The 20,903-nt window shown below is 36.4% G+C and overlaps 1 protein-coding gene and 1 long non-coding RNA gene across 5 annotated transcripts in view; one reads left to right on the top strand and one right to left on the bottom strand.

The window, feature by feature from the left end:
• Positions 1–5,199: 5,199 nt before the first annotated feature.
• The window catches only part of ltbp3 (latent transforming growth factor beta binding protein 3), a 63,041-nt gene continuing 47,337 nt past the window's right edge, over positions 5,200–20,903 (top strand). For 2 of the 4 annotated variants that reach the window (XM_030154759.1, XM_030154758.1), the window contains exon 1: positions 5,200–5,848. In XM_030154759.1, coding sequence (XP_030010619.1) covers positions 5,611–5,848 — 238 coding nt within the window. In that variant the 5' untranslated portion in view covers positions 5,200–5,610. The remainder of the gene's footprint in view (positions 5,849–20,903) is intronic. The other 2 variants (XM_030154757.1, XM_030154755.1) reach the window with 1 other exon arrangement.
• On the bottom strand, positions 8,129–19,091 carry LOC115433381 (uncharacterized). The gene is made up of 3 exons (XR_003937351.1): positions 19,017–19,091; positions 16,644–16,810; positions 8,129–8,966 (listed from the first exon to the last, which is right to left on the bottom strand). It is a non-coding gene; the product is annotated as an uncharacterized LOC115433381 (long non-coding RNA).

Raw genomic sequence — 20,903 nt, 5'->3', positions numbered from 1 at the left:
ACATTCAACCCAATTTGATCTCCAGTGGGCCGGACCAGTAAAATAATAACACAATAACCTATAAATAATGAAACTCCAAATTGTTGTCTTTGTTTTAGTGGAAAAAAACCCCATTAAATTATGAAAATACTTACTTTTATAAACTATCCAAACAAAAAAGATGTGGAAAAACCTGAAAAGACTAAAATTTCTTAAACAAAATACGTGCAAATTTAACCATATTATGCCTCAAGTTATCATTTATTCATGTACAATATGGATCGGATCTACAAAGACACTAAACACTTATTAACAGGCAGAAAATTGTTAAAAATTGTGCTTAATTTTCGTGTGCTTACGTTTTGGGATAAGTAGATCAAAGTTAAAATGTTTTATCATTTTTTAAAATATTTTTTCTTCTCCCTTTATTTATAATGGGTGTAATTTCAAATATCTATAAAAACATCAATTTTGTTTCAATTTACTTCAAACTTGGCACATATATAGAGACAATTGATATGCTGACATCACCACACACATAGACGTGATGACATCAGCTGGATTCATGCTAAAATTGTGCCTGACACCACTTGTTTAAATTGTAAAGAGACTTTGTGGACACCCTGTGTATTAAAGCTAACATTGGCTAATACAGCTAAGTTACACTGGTTACAGAATCATCTGACGGCCTAGTTGGTGTAACTTAAATTAAACACAACTATATCAGGATCTGCCTGGCTCTGAACAGTCGAGTCATCAGCTGAGGTATCACCAGCTGTCAGTCAAAGCCCACACAGTTCAACAGACACAGACAGACTCACCTGTGAATCACAGTGGCCACTCCTTCCATTACACACAACACTGAGGCTTTTGAAGATCTAAATAATGGTAACACACTGGTGCAGTGGTTCACACTATTGCCTCACAGCAAGAAAATCCTGCGTTTAATTCCAGCACGGGCCTTTCTGCACATGGAATAATAGGCTTATTGGTTAAATTACACGTAAGCGTGAATGTGAGAGTGAATAGTTGTTTGTCTGTACATGTCAGCCCTGCGATGGAAGTGGTGATAAATCCAGTATGAACCCCCATGCCCCTCATGAGGAATAAGCAAGTCAGAAAATGGATTGCTGGATAATCTAAATGGATAGTTATACACCATAAAAATTCACCTCTTGTTCTGTTGTCACTAAAAATAAAAACAGACACAAAGGTTTATTTCAGCTGTAAAGTGTGACATTTATTATTAACACTATCTCACTGCCTTCACTTTTTAGTGTTGAAGGTTTCTCCTTAGGACAGTATCAGTGCCATTTATTATTATAATGCATCAGTGTTTGGCAGTAGATGGGATCAGCAGGAGCTATGCTTTACTCTGCTGTGTTCTTTCATTCCACTGCTGTACTCTGTACATTAGCTACTAGCACAGTGAAGTATGCACCAATACTGTAAACAGGCCAATACACTGAGCACTATTAGCATCTCACTTTAACACTCTACAGCTTCATGAAGTGGCGCCATAATGCAGAGAGCCTCAGGAGAAGAAGACTTTAATACCCTGTCAGAAAATTCTATCATATATAGTGAAGCATACAGTAAATATCAACCAGTTTGACAATGGACACTAACACTGCAACTTGATGATAAAATGCTGCCCCCCTACTGTTGATGGCAGAATGTAAAAATATAACCTTTAAGGCCAAAAGGGGATTGTAGGATACAGGTCCAATCCGTTAGGTTTACTTGTGTATGTTTGGGCAAATTCTTCACTTCCTGGGGCAGAAGTTTGAAGATACACTCATCCACTCATACCAGTATTTTCCTTATCACTTGTGAATGATACGATGATGATGATGATGATGATGATGACGATGGTGAGGATGAGGATGATGATGGTGAATCCTAGTCCTGTCCTGGTGAGAGAAGATTTACAGCACTGCTCTGATTTAGAGTTAGTATCAAAATGGGATTAGTGTCCGTTTTAGGGACAACCTGAAGATCACATTTGGAACATCTATGTTTTGTCTCTGAATCAACTGTATTTTTATGTGTGTATGTATGTATGTATGATGTGTGTATGTATGTATGTATGTATGTATGTATGTATGTATGTATGTATGCATGTATGTATGTATGTATGTATGTATGTATTTATTTATTTATAAAATCAATTTCGTATGGCCTTAACCCATAAAGACCCAGTCCTACTTTTGTGGCAGTTTCCAGTTGAATTTTTCTCTTTATTTAACCTTTCTTCAGTGGTTTATCATCATTTATTATAAAATTATCCTCTGTATTTTGTGATTTTTCTGTAATAATCATGTATTTTTCTGTATTTTATTCAATGGTCATGTAGATGTTCATAAAAGTTCAAATTAAAGTTGAGGGTTATTTTATTAAAAACACTGAAAACTGCAGAAAAAGTGAGTTTTTCAACAAAATCTACCATTAACTGAACATAAATCCAGTGCCTCCATCTACTGTCATTGATCCAACTCCATGGGTTTTACTGATGAATCGATGCTCTAGAAGATGACAGTGTTTCCATGGTAATTATGGAGCCACTGAATGTCCAAATGGGTCATATCTGATGACCATGAAAAGATGACAAACTGCATTTTACACCATTTATTTAAAATGTATTGATAGGATTAGTGGATCAACAGGTATTAAACAGTTTAGATCAGTGGATGGTTTGTGTCACTGGTGACTGTTTGGGTCTTTATGAGTTAAGCTCCAGGGATATCGATACATTTCAGTTTTCATATATTTTGTTGGTGACACTGACTTCAAATCTTAATCCAGTGCAACCAATAACTTGATTCATTTATAATGTGGCATTTTTGGAGAAGCCATGGCTGTCTACAGGAGACATCAGCCATAATTTCTAGGATAAAATGTGAAAACCTAAACCACAAAGGGTTAATGTGTAACAGCACAGTCTAAAAGAAATTCTGTATTTGAGGATTATTATGGATATCTGATTATTGTATTTATACTGCACAGTCTTTTTTTTCTTTTTACTTTTATAAACTGAAACATCACGCAGCCTTTTCAAATTGTGTTTTAAGCTTGTAGTAAGACTTTGTTGAAATGTATACATACATTATCAGAAGTATTGCATCTCCTTATCCCCGGTCAAGCTGTGGCTGCTTATCTAGACTTTTATTTGAACACAAACATTTCCTGGCCTCATATTCATATTATCACAATCACTTTTACAACCGTCTGATTACTGAGTCGTATTGAGAGGAGCAAGTAAATAATGTGATCTGCCATAAAACACTGTGATCTGGACATTCTGTGGTAAGAATTGGGTAAAACTTGAGCTAATTGTACTGTATATTGTATTGACTGTATGTATTTTATTTCTTTATCGTTATTTCATAGTTCTTTATCTCTATTATATACAGCCTGAAATAGGCTGACAGAAAATAACACTGATTCCACATTTTTGTGCAGATTTTGGCTTTTACAGGCTGTGGTCTTAAACTTTTGATCAGCTGATGAACAGCCTACTTCAGTTTAATTGTTGTTTTCAATAAATTGCTTACTCAAATTTTCTTTGTCTCACTCCCATTTCTTCTTTTTGTATTTTGAAACTCTACTTCTTAAGATCCAACGGTGCAAAATGTAAATTCATGCAATTTTTCAACTGGTTTTAAGATTTTGATCAGGAGTGTATCTAAAACACAGGATCAAAAGAAACAGGCTAACAGCATCTGGGCCACGGGATGAATTTGCAAACTGCAAAAATTACGCTGAAGACATTAACAGTCCAGGGTGTCAAATCAGTTTAGTTCCAAACTCCAATCTCCAAAATGTTAACATTATTATGCCTGTTACTAAATGTTTTGTGCATTTGTAGATCCACTGTTATCTGTAATGCACATAAATGATGAGGTCAGACATAGTATTGTACTTTTCTGGTTCATGTTTTTTTTTTTTTTTAGGTTATTCACTTTTTATGTGAAAAGATAGTTTGTAAATGTACTTTTTACCACTAAAACACAGGTGTCAAACATGTGGCCCGGGGGCCAAATCTGGCCCGCCAAAGGGTTCAATCTGGCCCTTGGGATGAATTTGTGAAATGCAAAAATTACACTAAGAAATTAACAATCCTTTTAGTTCAGGTTCCACACTCAGACCAATTCAATCTCAAGTGGGCAGGACCAGTAAAATACAATCATAATAACATATAAATAATGACAACTCAAAATTTTTCTCTTTGTAAATGTAAATATTTTCATGTATTTACACTAAAACAAAGTATAATTTCACAAAAAATGTGAATAACCTGAAATGTCTTACGAGAAGTAAGTACAATTTTAATAACAAGATTCTGCCTGTTATTAAATGTTTTGTGTGTTTGTAGATCCACTGTGATCTGTAAGTTCTAATGTTGTACATGTGTAAATGACAAACTGAGGCATAATATTGTTAAAATTACACTTATTTTTTCAGTTTGTTCATGTTTCTCACATCTTTTGAAAATGATAGTTTGTAGATGTAAACCTTTTCATAATGTAAATTTACTTTTTTCGCTCTTAAACATAGAGAAAAGTTTTGAGTTTACATTATTATTATTATTATTATTATTATTATTATTATTATTATTATTATTATGTTTTTTTACTGGTTCGTCCCACTTCAGATCAAATTTAGCTGAATGTGGCCCCTGAATTAAAATGAGTTTGACACCCCTGCACTAAAACAAAGTCAAAAAATGTGAGTTTTGATAAGTTTTTGGGGTGTTATTTTACTGACCCAGCTGCCCCTGAACTAAAATGAATGTGACGCCCCTGCTTTAAAGCTTAACATTTTCATGAATATCTATGAAGGATAAACACTGTCATCAAATCAGACTAGTATGAACATGTTAGTAACTAGTCTGAAACTAAAAAAAAAAACACTTCTGAGCAGCAGCAGACTGCAGATCTGATGACATTCCTGTATATTTTCTGGTGAGCAGTAAAGTTCCACTGCCGATAGAAGTCATCTGTTTCTGATCAAACACAAAGGTGTGCGCATCAGCATCAGTAAATGACGCGCCAGTGTTTTCATTTCCAGAGTGACACGCACAGCTGTGGGCTGTGGACTGGGGCTCTGCAGAGTGGGCTCTATGCAGGGGCGGGCAGAGGAGAGGAGGGGGTGTCAGGAGAAAGAACCAACAAGGAAACCACTTTCAGCTTTGCTCCTGCACCGCCTGGCTGGCCCTCAGCCAGGTTCCTCCAGAGGGTTGGCTCACCCCTTCTCCTCTCCTCTCTCCTCCCTTCTTTCGCTCCCAAACCCACATACGCACTCCGTCCAACTCTCCAAAGCAACAGGCGAGAAGAAGGAAGAGCCACAAAGGCGAGGACAACTTCACAAACTTCAGCAACGAGTGCAACGCGGACCTTCCAAAGATGCCAAAGGTTTTGTTTTTGCAGGCGGATCAGTCTGAGACGCGGGGGAAGTGAGTTTTCTTTCCTTAAGGAGAAAATCCGAGGAGGACGCGCTTTTTTTTTCTCCGCCGTATGAGACGTCAAAAATCCGCCTGGGTTAACAAAGCAGGCTTGAGCTGGAGTGGACCCTGTCAGCTGTAGGTTTAATGTCCAGGGGTGTTGGTGGAGGGCAGTGAAGGATGCCAGGATGCCCTCTCTGATCCCCCATCTGCTGGTCATCTGGCTGAGCGTCCACAGGCTGGTGTGGTGCACGGAGCGCTCCTCCACACGGGAGCGCTTCAAGGTGGTCATCGCTCCTCTCATCTGCAAGAGGATCTGTCTGAAGGGACAGTGTCAGGATACCTGCGAACAGGGCAACAACACCACTCTGATAGCAGAGAACGGACAGGCGGCCGACACGCTCATAGGACAGGGCTTCAGGGTCGGTGAGTGCTCAACAATGCTGTTTATTTCTGAGGTGGATATAATTAGGCCTAATAGCCCTGCCCTGACCTCTGGGTTTATGGATTTTCCTCTGATGGGCTGGAGGCCTCTGAGGCTGTTCTGTTTGAAGACCTTAAGGATGAAAAAAGTTCAACTAAATATCAAGATGATTGCAAATTGTAATAGTGGAGTCCCTTTAAGTGCAACAAATATTGATCTATTTTCACTGTTTTATTGCAAGTAAATAACATAAAAGCTACAATGAATCCTTAAATATACTGAAGGAAGACCATACATACACATATAAGTGCAGATTATAATCAGAAAAGTAGCCCTCTGTAAGTGCTAAAACTAAAATAGCTTATTTCATGGTCTTTTCAGAGTGCACAGTAAATAAAGTATGACAAAAAGTACTTACATACACTTTTATGAAGTAAGCCAGACCTCCTTTAGGTGATTATTAGAGGAAAAACAACCACTTTTATGCCCAAAATTGACTTTTATCTGGTTTATATGTGCTATATTTCCCTTAAAAGTTGCTTTAAAATATCAGATAAATAAAGTACATTCTATTATCGGACCTACAATGAAGTGAGGTCAAAGGGAGGCCAGGCACTGACATAAATTAAGTACGGATTATAATCAGGAAAGTAGCCCTCCATAAGTACTAAATGTAAAGTAACTTATTTATTGGTCTGTCAGAGTGCAGAGTAAGAATATTTAAGTACAATATTAACAAACAATGACAAAAAGTACTTGCCTACATCTCTGTTATCAAGTGAATACACAATAAAGTGTACCAGATGTCCTTTAGGTGATCATTATAAGACAATCAACCACATTTATGCACAAAAAGTATCTTTTATCTTTTTTATCTTATCTTTTCAAAATATCAGATAAATAAAGTGCATTCTATTATTGGACCTGTAATTAAGTAGGGCTGTGTATTGGCAATAATCTGGCGATACGATACAAATCACAATACTAGGATCACGATACGATATGTCATGATATATCATGATACTGTTAAAAAGGCAATTTTTTTGTTTGTTTCTTTTTTTTAAATGATTATTTCCTTGAAGAATTGAATTACAGCAGAAATCTGCACAAATACTAAACACATTTTTATTTGATCCCAACAGGATCTAATGCTATATCACAAAATGTTCCTGTGTTCAAACTGAAATTCTGTTTTACAGACATTACAGTTTAAGATCCTGTTCAAATGTTCATATTCTATTAGTTCAGAACTAACATCAGAAGAGTATTTTAGTTCACTCCCAACAAAGGAACTACCATCTGCCTCTCAGACAGTAAAAAGTGCTTTTAGGATGCTTCAAATAATCATTATTTAATAAAATAGTATTTAAAAAATAATCAGATATAAACAAAAAAGAGAAACAAAAAACAAAAATGAACCTCCACAATATCTACATTTGAATAAATACCTAAAAATATCGATACAGTACTTTTTAATATCGATACAGTATTGTGAAATGAAATATGGCAATATATTGCAGAATCGATATTTTCTTACACCCCTATAATTAAGTGAGGTGAAAGGGAGGCCAGGCTTTGATGTAATTTAAGTATGAATTATAATCAGAGGAGTAGCCCTCCATCAGTACTAAAAGTAAAATAGCTTATTTCACTGTCTTTCAGAGTGCACAGTAAATAAAATATGACAAAAAGTACTTGCATACACTTCTGTGAAGTAAGCCAGACCTCCTTCAGGTGATTATTACAAGATAAACAACCACAAAAGCTGCTTTAAAAGAAAGTAGTCATGTAAATTAAGTAGATTGTGCTCAGAAAAGTAACTCTATACAGTACAATGCCTTATTTCATGGTCTTTCAGAGTGCAGAGTAAGAATATTTGTGTACAACATAAACAAAGTATGACAAAAAGTACTTGCATACACCTCAATGAAGTCAGCCAGACCTCCTTTAGGTGATTATTACAAGAAAAACAACCATTTTTATGCACAAAAATAACTTTTATCTGGTTTATTCACACTACATTTCCCTTAAAAGTTGCTTTAAAATATCAGATAAATAAAGTACATTCTATTATTGGACCTACAGTGAAGTGAGGTCAAAGGGAGTCCAGGCATTGATGTAAATTAAGTACGGATCATAATCAGGAAAGTAGCCCTCCATAAGTACTAAACATAAAGTAACTTATTTAATGGTTTGTCAGAGTGCAGAGTAAGAATATTTAGGTACAATATTAACAAAGTATGACAAAAAGTACTTGCCTACATCTCTGTTATCAAGTGAATACACAATAAAGTGTACCAGATGTCCTTTAGGTGATCATTATAAGACAAGCAACCACATTTATGCACGAAAAGTATCTTTTATAGGGTTTATTCATAACATATTTCCCCTAAAAGCTGCTTTAAAATGAGCAAAAAATGAAAAAAAAAAAGTAGATTCTATTGTTAGACCTATAATGAAGTAGAGTGAAACACATGTCAGGTATTCATATAAATTAAGTACAGATTACAATCAGAAAATGTTTTCCAGAGTTTTCCTATGACTTTATGTGCGGTTGAATAAAGTGAACACTAACAAATGGAAAGTCTCCTGTACCACAGTGCATAAAATGTATGAGTACGACCTCTGTTATTTTAGTGAAATTAGGAAAAGGTGAGCCATACCTACTTAAAGTGATCATTACAAACCAAGCAGCCACCATTATGCACAAAAAGTCACTTTAATCTCATTCCTTCACACCCTTTTTCCACTTTCTATACTTTACATCTTCTGGTGCTAATTGATATACCAAGAATTAACATCATTAAGGTTTATGTCAAGTGGGTAAACTCTGCTTCTCAATTAAAAAAAAGGCGGGTTTACCCTCCACACCATCGCTGGAAAATGTTACCGTATTACACTTTAATTACCGAGGCATGGCTCATTACATAGCGTATAAATGTACTCTTAGATCTATACTTTCCCCTGACTCCAGTGTCTGGTTGGCATGAGCGGAGCCTTTTCCGCTGCTGTATCAGATCAGCTGTGGTGAGACATGGAGCCTCATAGTCTACGTCAGTCTGCAGCCCAGAAGTGGGTTCGACTTGTCCTCTTTTTCTCATCTGTGAAAGGGTCAGGATACTGAAAAAACACAGAATACAGTTTGTTGAAGACGTAGGAGGAAAGTGTGATGTTGATTAATCGTCCGAGATGTTCAGCTGTTTCAACCTCTCACTGTTGTGCCAAGGCATTTCTATCTTTATATCAGCAGAAGCTAATTATCACCCACCCAAAACAGATATAAACAGTATTTTCCTGTCAAATAATACAGATAGCAACAGTTTAACATATAAATAAAAGATGATAACAGCTGTTTTGCAGTGTGGTACATTACATTTGCAGATTATCCTCCGCTATTCAACTGGAACTGTGCTCAAAAATATCATTCCTTACTGTAAAAAGCTCTTTTTGTATTCCCTGAAGTCGTAATGAGGATTTTGGGGCATGTTTACCAGCTGCTTTAGATGCGTATACACATGTTTTCAGATTGTGGTATCAAAGAAGAAGCTCAGATGCAGCTCTACTGAATGAAAAGCGACACATAAGCAAGGCCTGATATTAATTTGTGCGGCTGTATGAAGCCAAAAAGGAAGCCAGCGCGCATAAATCACAGGAAAGTTGTTGACTCAAAGTTGCAGCTTGACATTTATGGTGTTTTTTTCGGTCGTTACACAGTTTTGAGCCGCAGATACAGGAGTAGCCACCCCAGCTGCTTTTTTTTTTTTTTCCTTGGTATGTACATGTGGAAGTAAGCGGGCTGGATTTATTCGAGGTCAAGTGAGTCGTGCTTGTTCCTCTGTGACACTGCGTGGAGTCAGAGCGTTGGCCGGCCACCAGTCCATCCTCCTCCTTTGCTCTGATTTCATTGTGGTGCGTCACGTTTTGGAGCTTCTGTGTCAAATCATTCAAGAGAGACATTTCAAATTCCTTGAATACCTCATGCTGCTTTCCATTTTGTCTGCACTGTGAAACTGCTTTACAGTCACCTGTCTCTAAGGTTTTACGGTGGAGGTATCTGAAAAAGATCCCGTGCTGCGTGAGTTGTTGCGGAGCTGGATAGAGGGTCTAACTTCAGCAGAGGAGGAGAAGACGTGTGTTGTTCTCTGTGAGGGCTGGAATGTAGTGCGGACAAGTGGAAATTTCTCTCTCCCGTGTTAAAACGGCCATGGCTATAGCAGCAACAATATGAAGACTTTTCCATATTTGTGTGGTTGTGACATCAGTAAGGCCCAAAGTGAACAAACCTCACCAAAAGTTTCCTCAAAAGAAATGAACTCTCATTTCAGAAAGTGGATATCCAGAAATACTCTTCAGTACATGTTGCAATCGCTCCAGGATTTTTACAGGCAGTAAATTACAGTCAAGTTTTAGTTTTTCATCTGGAGCTGAGGTTTTTGCCAGTAGATAGATATAATTTTATAGCCTTTGTTTCTAAAAGACAGTCTTTATGCCCTCATTGGACTCTTGTATAAAGTGATAGGAAACATGGGGATGACAAAGACGGGCAATTACTGGGAAATACCAGGGAATGTACCCAAGTAAAAAAATATAAATTTAGCTTAGGTGACTCATGTCCCTGGTTAAAATCTTAAAGAACACATCAGGGCTGGAAGAGGTTTGTACTTTCACAAAGACGTGTTGAAATTGCTTACTTTTTCTGACCAGCTGTCCAAAAACCCAAACCGTTCCATTTATAATGTTATGAAACAGATAAAAGCAGTGACAGATGGAATGTAACCAAATACTTTTATTCAAGTATCATACAGATTTGACTTCCATTTTACGCAGCTTTTTACTATATTCTCATCTTATTGTACTTTTTACTCCATTACATATGCCTCGCTACCTAGTGAAATCCACGTATCTATATAAATATGTTGATCTTAAAATGATATTTAGCTTTTTTTTTCAATGGATTTATGCATTTAAAACATTTTCCTGTAGTCTTCATAAACTGTAAATGCTATGCTTGGGTCTGAATTCTTCATTAATTCAACTCCACAGGCCCATTTTCAATCCTATTTCTGAGTAACGAGAAAGGTTGTTTTGAGTGCTGGCCCTTTAAATGCAAATGCCCCACCCCCTCTAGGTTGTTGGCTGTGCTGCTCTGTCCCATTCAACCACTTGTGTTCGTTAATACAACCAACAACTGAACATTTTAGGTCATCGGCTTGAAGTTTGGGCATATTTTCAGTGTGGACTACAACCGCTGCTGCTGACAAACAATAATGAGGAGAAGTGTTCATCCGAAGTCTTGACCTTATATATGCAAATGTCATGATGTAACGAGTTATAGACATAACAAATTAAGATAGAATTTAAACGTATTGTAGAAATCCACTCGATTTTTGCCAAAATAAATATAAAGATAGCTTTGCAGCACCAGGAGGGTTCAAATTCAAACTTTTGGAACTATTAGGGTCCAAATACCCAAATAAATGTACCAAAGACTAATAAAAGTCAGTTTAGCAAAATATGACTGCTTTAAATGCTTAACTGGAGGATTAAATGTTCCCTCATAGCCTAAGCTTAAAATTCCCCTGCTTTTTTTAGCCAAATAAACCCTGAAAGCTGAAAACTAGGCTGTTTTTCTGAGCTCATGAAAAGTTGACTCTTGAGATGCTCGGTTAGTTCTTACATAACAGCGACACAACAAACATATGATGATCTGATTGAATATGATGCATGGCTTTAGATTAAACTACAGTATCTAAAGTAGTTCAGCTGAGGTCAACCTCAAACATCTATCGCAGTGAAGTAAATCCAAAAAGATCATATATAATAGTGACGCTGAAAACACTGATCGAGACCATTTCACTTTATGATCAAGTATATATATATATATATATATATATTTTTTTTTTTTTTAACACCCTTTTGGAGGACAACTTTATTTTTAATTACAGGCTTGTGTTTAAGTAACAATCTCAAACGTTACATTCACATGTTCATCCATTCCTTGCTTGTATACATATGGGTCAAAACACGGTATTCAAAATCTCTCTGACAGGACATTTTTAGAGACAGTTTGACAGATTAGTGTTGCTAAATGAGCCACATTTTTACTTTTAAATTCATTTTGCTTTAGTTAGACCATAAGGGATTATCCAAAACAAGGAGCTACTTTATGTTGAAATAAATGTTGGAATGGCTAGTTTACTCTCTGACAGGACATTACTGCGTTTTGACCCATATACATAGAGCAGGGGTGTCAAACTCATTTTCTTTCAGGGGCCACACTCAGCCCAATTTGACCTCCAGTCAAATAATAGCATAATAACCTATCAATAATGACAACTCCAAATTTTTTATATGCAAAAAATGAGATTAAATTATGAAATCATTTACATTTTACAAACTATCCAAACAAAAAAGATGTGAATAACCTAAAAAAACTGAAATTTCTGAAGAAATATAAGAAGAAATAATAAGAAAAATCTAATCAATATTCTGGCTCAACTAATGATTTCTACATGTGCATTATAGATCAGATCTACCAAGACACAAAACAGGCAGAATATTGTTAAAATTACACGTATTTTTCTTTAGACATTTCAGGTTGTTCATATTTGTTCAGGTTATTGACGTTTAATTATTGAAGGATATCAGAGTTTAATGTTCGTTGCAATAAATCAAAGAGAAGAAATTTGAGTTGCCTTCATAACGTCATATTATTTTTTTCACATTAAACCAAGAAGAACATTTGGAGTCATTATTTCTAGGTTATTATGCTATTATTTTCGAGTTCAATGCCCTTGACTGTTAATATCTTCTGCACTTTGCAAAGTCATCCCGCGGGCCGGATTGGAACTTTTGGTGGGCCAGTTTTGGCCCCCGGGCCGCATGTTTGACACCTGTGACATAGAGGGAGGGCTCATATAGACGAAAGTGCACAGGGACAGGACGAGACAAGACAGTGGGACAAACCAGCTAAGTGGTTGCTGTTGAAAACATAACAAAATATGTGAAAGACATGACAACAAGTAAGACAAGACAAAAACAGATACTAATTACATATTCATCATTATACATTGGTGTGTGTGTGTGTGTGTGTGTGAGAGTGTGTGTGTGTATGACAGAGAGAGAGAGAAACGAAGAAAAGACAATGGAGTTGGTAACAGCAATAAATGATAAGAAAAACAGAAGGAAAAAAAAACTATGGTCATTATCATTATATTTTCTTGATATTTCTTTCATTTTTTTCATAAATAACACTGGGTGACAAAAAAATGTTTTTTGCAAGTTGTCTAGGTTTTTTCAACTGAATTAGGACCATTTTGCACCGCTAAATCCAAAAATGACATCTGTTTTTCTCAATCAGGACAGGTTTTTTTGCTAATTTGATTTTGAAAAATTTGATCTTCTCACAAAATTGATTACATTTTTGTGACTTTATCAGTTGATTTTTTATATAGTTCTCACCCAAAATAGGTTTTAAGAGAAAAAAAATCATTTTCTAACAGGATGTATTTATTATTTATTATGTATTCACCGCAGATGTAGCAGAATACGTCAAGCTTATTTTTGCAAAATCTTCTAGTCGAAACCATTTCCATTCACCTGTAATATTAAAAAAAAAACATTAATCATAAATTGGCAAAAGTGAAATCTTCAGAACTCGTTTATTGCAAGAAATATTAAAGAATTTTGTATCATATGATGTGAAAATGCCCATAAATGTAAGCAAAAATGTTTAAAAGCCAATATGTAGCATAGTTCAGAAAGTTGACCTGATTGAGCAAAATTAATGTGATTTTTGGATTCAGCACACCAAAATTATTCTAAATCAGCTCAAAAGACTTAAACAAAAAATTTGTTGTTGACCATTGTAATGCAATATTCTCTAAATTTCCTCCACTACTCAAAGCAACAAATACTGCATTAGATAATTTGACTAAACCTCTCAGTGTCAGTTTGCGTCTTGTGCGCATACATGTCTGTCGTTAAATTTCAGTGAACTTTTAATAACAGCGTGGAAGAAACAGACAATAGCGTCGATGCCTCAGACGGCGCAGATCTTCGCCGTCTGGCTCACCTACGCGGGGATAAATCACCTGAATGACAAGCTGCTCTTTTGTACTTAATGTCCTGTGTACGTGAGCCTCAGTTGAGCTGTAATACTGAGCTCATTGTCAAACACAGACAGTCAGAGATTATAGAATATCTGTTATGGTTATGTAAGTAGCAGTTAGAAACACTGCAGGTCTTTTTATTATACAGGGTTCTACCAGTGTAATCGTTATATTACACATCTTCTCTGAGCTTGAACATACTCTGGAATAGATATTTATCAGATTAAGATACTTCATTATTGACAGGTGAAGCGTACTTGACACGTTTCTGCTCCATTGCAAATATTCATTCTCCACATGTTTCCAGAGAATCCATGTGTCGATAACAGATCTATATATTCGCTATACACTTCCTAAAGCTTATAAAAGCATGGAAAGTTGAAAGCCTCCCAGGTACATTGGCAGGCAGAGAAAGCAGCCTGATCTGCCCTTTTCGTGGTTTTCTATCAGAGCTGGATGAGGAAACTTTGTCTCTGTGTGAGAAAGGAAAGAAATCAGGGCTTCTTGTTCTTGATCATGAGCGTTGCGGTGTTACAGAAGTGCGATATATAAAAGAGGAACAGGAGATGGCGTGTGAGAATGGCTGGAAATTGGATTTGTAAATTGCAAACTTGTAAAAACCTGGACTTTACACGCTGATCCTGTTGCAAACTAGCTTCCTTTTTTAAACCTGAGCATTTGTATCGGCTGAGAAGCAGAGGAGCAGTGTTTTTTTTAGATGAAAGCTGTCTTAGTAATTATCTCCATGTGTTTGGCTGACAAAGTATCCTACAGCCAACTTATTTTTTTATCCTCAGCACTTGAAAGCTGTAAATTGCGGGATAGGAAGAGGCGACAAGGTGTTTTTTTTTGTTTTTTTTGTTTTGCTCCATGGAGACTTTTTTGTGATTGGGTGCAGCAGTTTCCAACTTTTTCTACTTGTAAAATGGTGAGTTTTGTCTTCAATTTAACCCTTAAAGACCCAGAGATGCTTTTGTGACAGTCCCCAAATGCTTTTTTTCCTCTATATTTAACCTTTCTGAGGTGATTTAGCACCATTAATTGTAATATTACCTTCTGTATTTTGCTTTTTTTTGTGTGTGTGTGTGTGTGTGTGAAAAACCAGTATTTTCCTGTATTTAATTCACTGATCACGTAGATGTCCATAAAAGTTCCGATTAAAATTGGGGGTTCTTAAATCAAAAACAGAGGAAACAAGAAAAGCAGTCAGAGAGCGCAGACCTCTGCCAAGACAGATCTGCCCCCCTTCCCCCAACCCTCGATCACCACCAAAATGTAATCATTTCTTCCTTGTGCCAGTATCAACATTTCCTGAAAATTTCATGAAAATCCGTCCATAACTTTTTCAGTTATTTTGCTAACAAACAAACAAAAAAACAAACACGCACACGCACGCAAACACACAAAGCAAAGTGATCACAATACCTCCTGGCAGAAGTAATCAAAGAAAAAGTTACTTTTAAAGCAAAATCTCTCATTAACTGAACATAAACCCTGTGTCTCCATCCACTGCCATTGATCCAACTCCATGGGTTCTACAACCTTATTTTGTTCATTTTTATTAATTTTACTTGGTATTTCATTAATTTTTGCTTGTTTTGTTTGTTTGTTTTTCTACTTTCTCCTTCTTTTGTTGCCCACTTTGTAAATTTTCTCCAATTTTGGTCAGTTTGTGGCTTATTTAGTTCATGCTACTTATTATTTTGTTGATTTATTATAAATTTCTGTTCATTTTATTCATTATTTTTGCTGTTTTTGTTCATTTTGTTGCTTATCTTATTCTTTTATATTTCGTTTTAGTTAATTTTTGGCTTATTTTTTCCACATTATTATTTTGTGGGTTTTTTAAAAATAATTTTTGTTCATTTTATTCATTATTTATTGTATATAATCCAGGTGTGTCCATCCACTGTCACTGATTCAACTCCATGGGTTTTACTGGTGAATCACTGTTGTAGAAGATGACGGTGTTTCCACGGTAACTACGAAGACTCTGAACGTCCAAATGGGTCATATCTGATGACCATGAAAAGATGAAAAATTGTATTTTACACCAATCATTTACATGGATTGATAGGATTAGTGGGTCAGCAAGTGTTAAACAGTTTAGATCAGTAGATGTTTGTGTCACCGGTGGCTGTTGATTCGAGAAGATTTTCTTTTCAAATGAAGTTGCAATCTGAATCAGAAATTGTCACCTCATATAAAATGTAACTAAAAATATATGTTTTCCTCTAGTTTTTCTGTTTTTTTGAGATGTAGTCTGTGTGTGATGGGTGTAATGGGTGCATCCTTAGTGTCTCCCACAGCCCTCTGAGTTTGTTCTGCATCTCAGCAGCATCTTCTCCAGATCAGAGCTCCACACATTCAAGCTGTTCCACAGTCAAGTCTTTTTGTGAAATTACTAACAACACAAGTGCCTCACATTGCTCAGGAAGTGGTCTCATCATGGCCCGGTCTGGGCATGTCATCCCTAAAATAGGCATCATGAGAAATGGATCTGGCTATTTCAGGATTTCCCATGTGGTTCTGCATTTAGACTAAAGTGACAGTAGTAAGTCGGAGGTTTGTTTTGGTTTTCCCCTGGCAGGGGTCAGAGGTCTATGGGAGCCCGAAAATTAAGATAAGTCAGTTAACACAGAGCTTTTCTTGCTTTCTCTGCTTTCAGGAGGTGAGTTTACTTTACCTTTTAAAGCCCTCTGCTCTTCCCCTCACACTCCTTTTTCTCTCAAGCCAAACCTCGGAAAAGGCGGTCTGACGTGGGCAGCCCCAAACCTTTAGCACTCCGGATTTTGCCACAGGTTGGACGGAGCTCAGAGGTGAAGCCTGGCATGACTCCCAAGCTCACACCATCTGAAACACAAGTGCAAACAAATGCTGCAGGCATTCATTTACAGATTTTTACAGCTTTGCATTTGGTAAAAAGCTGATTTATTAGGTGTACTTGGAGTCGTATCGCCAACTTCCTGTTAAGGCTGACTCATAATATTTAAAGATGCACATTCTGACGCCTCTCCCTGTCTATTTCTGCACATTGAGTAAATAATACATGTGGTTATTCAGGGCTTGCCATTCTTATTAACCTTTTCTCCTTGACTTTTGATCTTTAATGGTCATATGAAGACTGCATGGACTTCTATTGAATGTGTATATTAACTACGATGAAAAACAATGGTTTTTTTTTGTATTTCTGCTTCCTAAAAGAAAACATTGCGGTAAAAGTAAATACAATAAGCTATAACTGAAACTTTAACAATGTTTTTTATTTCTCTTATGGGTACCTAAATGGCATCAAACTGTCCAACATTGTCAGAAAATCTCTTTAAAAGCTTAACAAGGCTGTAGGAAGAGCTGCAACTAAGTACTTTTACGAAATTTTACTCAGTTCTTTGGAACAAATTTGAGGTACCTGTGCGGTTTATAAAAAAACTCCAAGCGCAGAATTGCTTTATAGAGTAAGGAGTATAAACCAAAGATGTCTAAATGTGTTGAACTTTTGTGACAAACTGAAGGATCAAGTGTTATGTTATGTCCTAAGAAAAGTCTTCCTTTTAAGCTTAATAAAGTCCTTAAAAACATCTCTAGATTCAGTGGAAATGCATTTGAAACAGGCCATGTAAAGTTGACCTTTAGAGATACGTGATGTTCATATTGGATACAATACAGCTGATTAACCCATAAAGACCCAAACATCCACCAGGGACCAGAAGTATCTACTGATCTAAACTGTTTAATACCTGTTGATCCACTGATCCTGTCAATACTGTCAATAATTGGTGTAAAATACAGTTATTCATCTTTTCATGGTCATCTGATATGACCCATTTGGATGTTCAGAGGCTCTGTAGTTACTGTGGAAACACTGTCATCTTCTACAACATTGATTCACCAGTAAGACCCATGGAGTTGGATCAATGACAGTGGATGGACACACTGGGTTTATGTTCAGTTAATGAGAGATTTGGTTGAAAAAGTCCATCTTTTCTTCAGTTTCCTTTGTTTTTGAGATAATAACCTACAACTCTAATCTGAGTTTCTATGAACATCTACGTGATCGATGAGTTAAATATAGGAAAAGACAAGATTTTTACTGAAACAATGCAAAACACAGAGGATAATATTATAATAAATGGAGATAAATCACTTCACAAAGGTTAAATTTAGAGGGAAAAATCATGCGGAAACTTCCACAAAAGTAGCACTGGGTCTTTATGGGTGAAATCTGACAGTACATGAGGTGGTTAAAATGAAGTCAAACCGAAACATCTACAGCAGCAAAATGCATCTGATCCATTAATAAAGAATGGAATATGAATCCAAAAAACATAATTTACTATAGATAAACTAACAGGAGACATTTTACTTCATAATTATATACTTTTCATACTTGATGTATGCTGATAATACTCAAGTATTAACTTTTACCTGTAGTAGAGTATGTTCAGTGTGCTATCAGTGTGTTTACTCAAGTACAGGATCTGAATTCTTCTCCAACACTGTGTAGCAACCAAATAACACTCATAAACGTCCTTGCTGCAGCTTAAATCCATCATAAGTTGAACCATCAGTACTACACAACAGCAGTAATCCTCCTCATCTCTTTCCTTTCTTAGCAATGCTTTCCTATAAAACCGCCTTCTATGAATGCTCCTGCCAGAAAAGCCAGTTCAGCTGTGCAGGTTCAGAAAAATGTCACAGTGAAAGAAGTTTGGAAAACAAAGCAGCAATTAGAGGTGTTTTCTGGAACGTCACAAGGGAGCAGTGTGTATATTTGCATGTGTGTGTGCCTAGGAGTGTTTGGTGTTCAGGAGCAGTGTACTGAACCCAGCTCAAACAAACAACCTTCTTTGCCATCTTTAACACTCTCCTCCCATTTGCTTAGTGAGGGGGAGAAACGGAGCAGTTATTTAAAGCTGTGCAGAGGAATGCGAGCGCTTGGGACTTCACCCACACTGTGCAGGACCCTGTAGCTGCAGCGATTAGCCAGGGTAAACAGAATAACACGGCCTCTGCCAGAGCCGCTGCCACGGCCTGAGACTGTGCAGCCTGCAGACATTACCTGCCACGCTCTCCAGTGCTGAGTGCTGAGGATCCCGCAGGGCAGGTATCTGACATAATCTCAGTGGAGCACTGTCAGCACTCCTCTACCTGCCTGCCTCCCAGTCCCTATAGCCCAGGCTCTTAGACCGTCATTATATGACATCATACGGAGTGGAGCCAAGATCCTGTCTGACTCTCTGGCTCTCTTTCCACAAACATCTCTGCCAGAGGGGAGTGACAGGGTAACGCTGGATCCATGCCCACCCAAGAGCTATGGAAACCACACCACATATTTCCATGACATGTGAAAATCACATTGTGCAAGGCAGAATTTGATTTAGTTCTGGGTAATTGCAAACGTTCTTGCCATAAATTGGAAGTAAGGAAGTAGAAATACTACTGAAGTTGAGGTTCCAAGTATCTGTGCTTCAGTTCAGAATTCATTATTAATATCTGAGTATTAACATGGACTTTTACCCCCTCGTCATTTTAAAACAAATATCTCTCCACTCCTTACATATTTATAGTGTTTTTACTTTAGCTTTAAAATATTTGAGCAGATTTATTTTGCATCATTTCGCATCTTCACAACCTCAAGATGGATTTCAACTTAATTGCTTGGACCAATAACTCATAAATAAGAAGATCCCTTGTGTATTGTATCGTATTATATTGTATTGTATTGTATTGGTGCATATCACAGAACTAGGTCTGGGTATCATTAAAAAAAATCACACTTTGACTTTAACTTTTAGGCAGGTTCCTGAATGATCTCTTTACTTATGATAAAAACTGTCCATTTTAAGACAAAACAACTAATCTTTGCATTTATTTACAAACTTGCTAATTTTATACACTCCAAATGCACTTAAATATATAAAACTATTTACGACAGTGTAGTTAATCTTTGTTTCAACTCTTTGGTTTTGTGATTTACCACCCTCATATTTTCCATTCAAAGCAGTTTTACAATGTAAAAAATAAATGACATCAACTTGAGGATGTCTGTTAACATCATATCACAAATGAAAATCACAAAAGGGATGCATTTATTTTTAGTGTTTGTTTGTATTGAAGTTTAAAAATATTGTTTTACAGCGATATACACTTGAAATGTAAAAGGATGACAGAAAAGGAGACTAGACTGCAAAGAGAAGTCTATGAAGAGATATTAATGTTCAGTATTTTCTGCATATTGTTGTTTTTTAGCTCACCGGCCGATAGATTGTAAGCTATTGTCATCATGCGGCGTCCGGCATCGTTGTCTGTTGTCCGTTACAAAACTTCCAATCATCTTCTTCTCCGAAACTATAATTCCGATTGACTTCAAACTTGATATACAGCTTCTTTATGATGATGTCAACAAAGATTACTGAAATTATTTGGATCCGAATCTGATTCTGGATTTGGTGCGATTTTGAAAAATTTCCCCATTACAAGAGATAGGAAGTGGATCGATGCAGTAACTTATTAAAAATATAAATGATATCAAGTTGAAATTTCTACAGTCCAGCCCTGATGGGGAGATGACAAAAACATAATGGCCACATGCTGATCAGGATCTTCTTCTGGATCTGGGAACTTACGGAAAATTTAACATAGGCTCTTATGGGGAAAAAATTTCAATCATCTTCTCCGAAACTACGGTTCTGATTGACTTCAAACTTGGTATACAGCTTCTTTATGACAATGTCAACACAAGGTAGGGCTGCTCGATTACAGGAAAAAAAAATAATCACGATTATTTTAGCAATAATTGAAATCACGATTATTAAAAACGATTATTTGTTAACCTTAAAGTTGTTTATTTTTTTCTTGCAAAACAATGTAAAATATACTCTTTAAACATAAATAAAGCTTTTAACCACTAAAACAAAGTATGTTCACTTTTGTACGAAACAAAAAA

This window comes from Sphaeramia orbicularis, chromosome 14, assembly GCF_902148855.1.
Source record: "Sphaeramia orbicularis chromosome 14, fSphaOr1.1, whole genome shotgun sequence".
Lineage (NCBI taxonomy): Eukaryota > Metazoa > Chordata > Actinopteri > Kurtiformes > Apogonidae > Sphaeramia > Sphaeramia orbicularis.
This window is presented reverse-complemented; position numbering and strand designations above follow the sequence as displayed.